At 44.2% G+C, this 6,825-nt stretch overlaps 2 protein-coding genes across 2 annotated transcripts in view; one reads left to right on the top strand and one right to left on the bottom strand.

Annotated features, from left to right (window-relative positions):
* The window catches only part of KDELR3 (KDEL (Lys-Asp-Glu-Leu) endoplasmic reticulum protein retention receptor 3), a 5,817-nt gene extending 2,691 nt beyond the window's left edge, over window positions 1–3,126 (top strand). Inside the window, exon 5 of the mRNA XM_010290044.1 lies at window positions 3,086–3,126. Within this exon, the coding sequence (XP_010288346.1) occupies window positions 3,086–3,126 (41 nt within the window). The remainder of the gene's footprint in view (window positions 1–3,085) is intronic.
* A 3,517-nt stretch (window positions 3,127–6,643) lies between these two features.
* DDX17 (DEAD (Asp-Glu-Ala-Asp) box helicase 17) overlaps window positions 6,644–6,825 on the bottom strand; it is a gene marked incomplete at its 5' end in the record, with an annotated part of 13,488 nt that continues 13,306 nt past the window's right edge. The window contains one exon of the mRNA XM_010290045.1: window positions 6,644–6,825. This exon is cut by the window's right edge and continues 11 nt beyond it. Within this exon, the coding sequence (XP_010288347.1) occupies window positions 6,644–6,825 (182 nt within the window).

Below are 6,825 nucleotides of genomic sequence, written 5' to 3'. Positions count from 1 at the left end.
TTCCTGCTCACAAGGCTCCAGACAGGCATGTGAAACAAAAGTGGAAGTTAAACCAGAGCTAAGCCTGGTTTAACCCCACCTAGGGAAGTTAGCAGTTGAGGTACATTCAATTGAAAGATTATGAATCACAGAAAAAACCCAGGGAGGAGGGTAAATAGCTGTAGGCAGACAATGTACCTGAGAAAGCAACTGCAGACAGATGGACATATTATTAAGCCTGCTTTTTCTTTTGATGGAAAAGATGTAACATTCCCAAGAACTGATTCTGTAGGAAGACAGGCATCTGCACGGACAAGACATCCCTTCCTGTTTCCCAAAATCAGAAGCCTCTTCCATTTCAGCACCATGCTTTGGTAAATGGCTACGTACCAGAGCTGACAAGGGCATCAAGGGCATAAAATTTGGTAGAACACACTATAGTTTGCTGAGGCTGAGGTACACTTTAAAACACTTTCCTGTTGAGGAGGATGGAATTTGATGAAATCTAGCTGAGCGAACAAGTATTTTCTTCCTTCTTCACATTCCTGAACTAGTCTGCCAAAAGCAGTAGTGACGGCCTGCGTTTGTTGTTTGGAGGGATGGGTCTTTGGTAGCTTCATGCAATATACCTGCTGACAGAGAGGTGCGAGGAGCACTGAGCAGGTGGCTGGCCTTGGCAGATTAGGACTTCCTTCTGTTGTTAAAACATTTTTGTAGCCAGAAAAGTACTGTACTTTGTAAAACTGCCATCAAGGTGCTCCACGTCAATTCCTTTTTTTTTTTTTCCCCTCCAAACTAATTCCCATTTTAGCTTCACTCAATTCATGTGTCCCGTGTCCTTCTGTATTTTGTGAAAAATCCATACACTTTGTAGTTGCGGATGGTGGAACAAAACGGGGGGAGAACAACTGCTGGCTTTCAGTCTTACATTGCTAGTGATAAAGCTGCAAAATTTAGATGATACAGGAGGCAGAAGAAAAAACATTCATCCCTGGGACATCACAGCAGGAAGAGAATTGCTTTGGGTTTTGTTTTTTTCTTTTACACAAATGTTCTGGATCATGGGAGAGGAAGGTTGAAGATATGCAAATGCTTTGCAGTCATTTATGAAAATCAGCAATATTATAGCAGGTTGCATCTCTCTCATAGTTTTGCGAAAAAAAAAAAAATCTTTTCAAAACATTTCTAACAGAGAAGCGCTCAGACAAAAGGGCAGCGATGCTGCAAAAAAAGCAAGGATGTGTTATGTAAAGAAATGTATTTAATAAGACTTCAGAGCCTATACCAAAGCATTGTATAGGGATTTTTATAGAATGCAACTTCTCTTTATCTTGTTTTCAAAACTAGATGAGCTCCTTTCTGTTTAACACAAGGACCTGAAAGACATTCCGAGGGAGCTTTCAGCTCCCAAAGCTTGTATTTCACAGAATGGCTGAGGTTGGAAGCAACAGGGGGGAATCATCTAATCCACTCCCCTGCTCACAGCAGGGTCACCTACAGCAGGTTGTCCAAGGTCCTGCCCAGTCACGTTTTGAGTATCTCCAGGATAGAGGCACCACAGCCTCTCTGGGTAATGCATGCCTGTGTCTGACCACCCACACTATAAAAAAAAATTTTCTTTTTATGTTTAAGTGGAATTTCCCATTGCCCCTTTCCCTGTCATCAGACTCCACTAAGCAGAGTCTGGGTCTGTCTCCTTTACTCCTCCCATCAGGCATTTATACACATGGGCAACATCCCCCTCAGCCTTCTCCAGGCTGAGCAGTCTCAGCTCTCAGCCTGCGCTCTTACATTGGATCCTGTAAGTCCCTTAACCATCCTCATGGTCTTTCTGGATTTGCCCCAGTATGTCCCAGTCTCTTCTACTGGGAGCCCAGAGCTGGACCCATTGCTCCAGCTGTGGCATCACCAGGGCTTAGTAGAGAGGACGGACCATCTCCCTCATCCCTCAATCTGCGGGTGATGCAGCTTAGGAGGCTGTCTGCATTCTTTGACACGAGGGCATGTTGGTGGCTCGCATTCAACTTGGTGTCCACCAGCGCACCCAGGGCCTTTTCTGCCAAGCTGCTTTCCAGTTGGGCAGCCCCCAGCTCATAGTGCTGCGTTGCGTTGTTCCACCCCAGGTGCAGGAGATGGCATTTCCCTTTGCTGACCTTCATGAGGTCCCCACCAGCCCATTTCTCCAGTCTGGCACAGTCCCTCTGACCCCATCTGCTGTATCAGTCACTCCCCTCCACTGTGCATCGTCAGCAAATCACCAAGGGCACGCTCTGCCCTTCCCTCTGGCACCGAACGACGACGACACGGAGCAGTTCCGGCCCCGGTACCCACCCCTGGGGTACACCAGCAGTACCAGGCCAACAGCTGGCCTCTGCACCACTGACCACCACGCAGACAGGGCAGCCACTTCTCCATCCACCTCATCCAAGCCTACAGGCCCCTGCCATCTCCCAGAGACCTCCCATCCCAGCTTACAGACCAGATGAGATGGGGCAGGCTCAGGGGGGTCTGGTCACAGACCAATTTATTCAGGCCATGTTCTCTATTAAAAGGAGGGGGAATGCACTGGGGATAGAACAGGAGACTCCACACTTAATAATCAGGAAAAAAAAAAAAAGGGGAAATTAAGAGGGTCCATACATGAGAAAGAGTAACCACAGAAGAGGGAACAAGAACTTTTTCCTTTATGTAGGAAAATATTCTACTGTGAGAATAAACAGGTTGTAGATTTACCCCCTGCCCCTTAGAAGCAATTTTGTAGTGGCTGTGTCCCATCAAGGATCATGAATTCTCCCATTCTCCCGCTTCCTTAATTTTACCCTTCTCACTAAGTTCTCTTAGATGCCTCCTCCACAATGAACAGGATGCTCCAGAGCTGTTAGCAAGCAGTTATGTTATCTGAAGACCAGCTTTGTTCCTACTAGCCTACTATAGCACAGGGAGGATGCCCAAGGCCTATTCGGTAGCTGCAATCTCACTGCTGTTTGCAAACCTGGCAACCCACCATCTAGCACTCAAAATAGCAACGTCGAAAGAAAAATATTTGTTGAAGCAATGAAAGTTATTTCCCCAAAGTTCCTTCATTACCTTCTCTTTCTCTTTGCAGTCCTAAAAGGAAAGAAGCTAAGTCTTCCCATGCCTGTTTGAAGACATTTCCGCAAACAACATAAGAAATTCTGAAGATTAAGCTCTTAAGATCACAGCTTTTCTTTCCTGGCCCTTTTTGACGAACGGATGGTCAGCCGAGTTTCACTCCAGTGCCAGGAAGACAATGAGGCCTGGAAAGCAGATACGCTTTTCATCCACATGAGACTTTCCTTTTTTTTTTTTTTTAAATTTCTTCTTACTTGAATTTGGTGCTAGTAAGTAGTGCTGGACAATACCAAAGTAGTACAAATTCTTCTCTCCCGGCTCTTCCCAGCATCTACCTCCAAAACATGCCTCCACCTTGACCCTGAGGCAGCACAAGGAGTATAAGGGAAACTGTCACTACCACTTTTAGTCCTTCAGTCCTTTAATGAGTACCTATGGTAAAGGGAACATGGTACTATTAAGTCTGGTAATAGATATAAAATGCCACTGACCACACATGGCCGCATCTGACACAGCAGACACTACAAACTATGACTTAAACGCTAAGAACCAACATCCTCCCAAAAATTAACTCTGCCTGACCCCCATTCTATTCAAGCCCTGTAACATTCAGGAAAATACATTCCCTTCGAAGGACATGAATCTTCCAGTTCCACAGGTATTCAAACAACTCTCCTACTCACTGACTCGCAGTGACAGTTCCTCCCATTTGCTACAAATGGGGATCATTCAAATTAAAATTCAGTGGGTTGCCAACAGGCATTTCCAACTCCTTGAATTTGACTTTTTTAAGAACTGGGAAGAACAGGGCAAAGATGGTTTTACACTCCAAAAATAAAGACAAAGTTCACAATTTATTGACAACAGTGTTTTTATTTATACCTACAAAAGAAAACAAGATGGTATCAAAAGGACAATTTACAAACTAAGAATAGTAACATAGCTCTTAGTATCCTGTGTCTGAACACCACAGATCTATGAATCTCTCAATTCAAGTCTTCATTAGTACAACAGGAATGTGTTCAGAGACCAGCAGGTGTGTGAAACAAGATGCTGATCCCACACAAAGCCACTAACCCTTCCATTGTTCAGAGAAGTCCAAACAGTAAATTGCTTCAGGAAGTGGGAGGGGAGGAGACACCCAACTTACTTGACACTCCCCACAAACTTTTACAGGTTGAAAACAAGGCAAACAATACTAGACACTAATGCTTTATCAACAAGGGCCCTCCGGCTGGTATATGGAACAGAGCAGCGAGCACCAGGTGGGACAGGGGCAGCACATGCCACGGTGCGTTTATGCATTCAACAGTCTGGTTAACACTCTGAGCTGAACTGAGACCCTGGACTTCAGCTGACCTCAACAGCAATAAAGCACTGCAAGACTTGGCATAGTCGTTTACACATGCACAAGTCATCGTGTCATGTCGTCCCCCCGCCCCCAAAGAAGTGAAAGCTACAGCAAACTAAGGCAGCTTTGGCGGTCCAGAGACACTTTTTAAAGCCAGTCAGTGAGATGTCCTACTCCTACACCCCTCGAACACACTTCTGCATTGAACTCACAAATTTAAAAAAAAAAAAAAGAAAAAAAAAAGAAGAGCTCTACATTTGCTTGCAAGGGAGGCCAAAGACAAATCAGTCAGCGCCTGGATAAATGACATGTTTCTGGCTTTCACTTAACACAAGCAAAGTAACTTCCTGCCCAGGCACTAGAATCAGAAGATGGGACAAAGGAACCAAGGTTCTGGAAGATCTCTCCCTTTTTCCTCTGTGTCAGCAACCTACCTGTGTACTGCACACACACACACACACACAAAAGAAAAAAGCGCATTCATCCCCCAAAATTTTACTCTGGGAAGAAATTAAATTAAAAAAGAAATAATTTCTGTATAAGCAAGCTCTTTTCCTGGGCTATAAGAAGTTCCACTCTGCTACAGAAGGAGTGGGCTGCCTTGCTCATCCATATGCAAGAACTCTAACAGGATTAAAAAGAAAAAACAAACACAAACAAAAAACCCCTGCAGTCTCATAATGCGAAGATTATGCCTCACAAACCAAGAGATGTATCCACTCTTTTGTCATATTATCAGATCAAGAGCAGCCAACTCCTGTTTTCATCTACTGTCTCTGAACCGTCTGGTATTAGAAATAACAAGTCAACAACATGCTTTACTAAAGGGGAAACCCCCTCACACCCACCTTAGCCTGTAAAATAAACAAGTTTTATTTACGTATTTACTAAAATTTCACTCTTCTCTAACATTTTCTAAAATGCTACCTACCTGCGAGAGCTCAGCTCAAAGGGACCAATGGAGCAGGGAAATGCACTCAAAAGCCAGGAAAAGCAATAGTGAGAGCAAGGTACAAAAGAAATAAAGCTTCAGAATCAAGATGCACTAACCAGCTTACCGCTTACCTCATGAAAAGGAGATTCCAGGCAATCTCCTCCTCCTCCCTTCCTCCCTCCCCACCCCCCCAACCCACCCTATTCAAACCTCTTAACTGTGGAAAACTCTTGTCATATTTTTATCCAGCGTAGCGGCATTCAGAACATTCCCCGTGGCAAAAAGTAGTTTGTTTGTGAAGGAGAGACCAACAACATACGCTGTTCATCATCTCGGTTCTGTTTAGTTTCTGGGCTCTCAAGTAAGACTTCTCTCCATAAACCCAACAATAGGAATTTGAGAGCAGAAACATTTAAGTATAACCAAGCTCCACCCGTTTGTGATGCTGCAATTTAGCAATCTTAGAGAAAGAACTTACTTGGCTTTACAAAAAAGGATAGCAGCAGTACCTACACTGACCATCTGGTTTTCAGGGATCAAATCCAAGACAGGTTTGGTCTCTGACACTGGGGTTTTAAACCCAACATCCCTACTGCAGGTTGCTACACGCACCAGAAGATGGGGCCACTGCTTTCAGTCTCGCATGAACTGCCAACAATGTACCTGGGGCATTACTCTGAACACTGCCCAGCTCAGACAAATGAGCAGAGTTTTCCTATAGAAAGTCACCTACAATAGATTACAAGCAGTAATAGTGAGCTACTTAAAAAAAAAAAAAATTAAGATTAGGAGAAGTGAGCATTGCTCCCTTGCATTTATCATTTTAAATGAAGTGCTTTTTGGCTCTGCAAAGTTTCCCACCTCTCTTGATACTTCCTGAAATTAAGTTAACATGTTCCAGAATAGAAACTTCCTCCCCTCAAAAGCAAGTCTTCACACAAACCTTAGACACCAAGATGATCGAGCTGGGACCTATCTGCCTTATACTCATTTCATTTAGAGAAAATAAAATTTCAAATTTCCTCAACATGCAAGACAAAAAATAATAAATTTTCCAGTCAACTATATATATATCTTAAAAAAAAAAAAAGAAAAAAAAAGAAAAAAATAAAGAGGACAGGGTCAGTAATGTGGACCGGGGGCCATTTTTGATGGGCTTGAGGGATTTGAATGGTGAATTCTAAGTCTAACCTGCATGAGAGAGACATCACAATGGGAAAGAAGAGAAAGAAAAGGTTCCTTTAAATGCAAGAGGTCTACAACTGGTCACCAGCGGGCGAGTGGTCTCATTTGCGGGACGGGGGAGGGGGAAACTGTTGTGACATGAGCGGCTGTGGCTGCTGGCCCGAGCGCCCCACCATCCCTGCATACTGCTGTTGGGTAGTGCTCTGTGAGGTTCTCCCAGCGGTGGCAGCTGTGGTGCTGGCACCATAGCCACTAGCACTGTACTCTGCAGTGCCATAGCCAC

This window comes from Phaethon lepturus, unplaced genomic scaffold, assembly GCF_000687285.1.
Source record: "Phaethon lepturus isolate BGI_N335 unplaced genomic scaffold, ASM68728v1 scaffold25326, whole genome shotgun sequence".
NCBI classification, from domain to species: domain Eukaryota; kingdom Metazoa; phylum Chordata; class Aves; order Phaethontiformes; family Phaethontidae; genus Phaethon; species Phaethon lepturus.
Note: the sequence above shows the minus strand (reverse complement) of the source record. Positions and strands in the feature narration are given on the sequence as shown.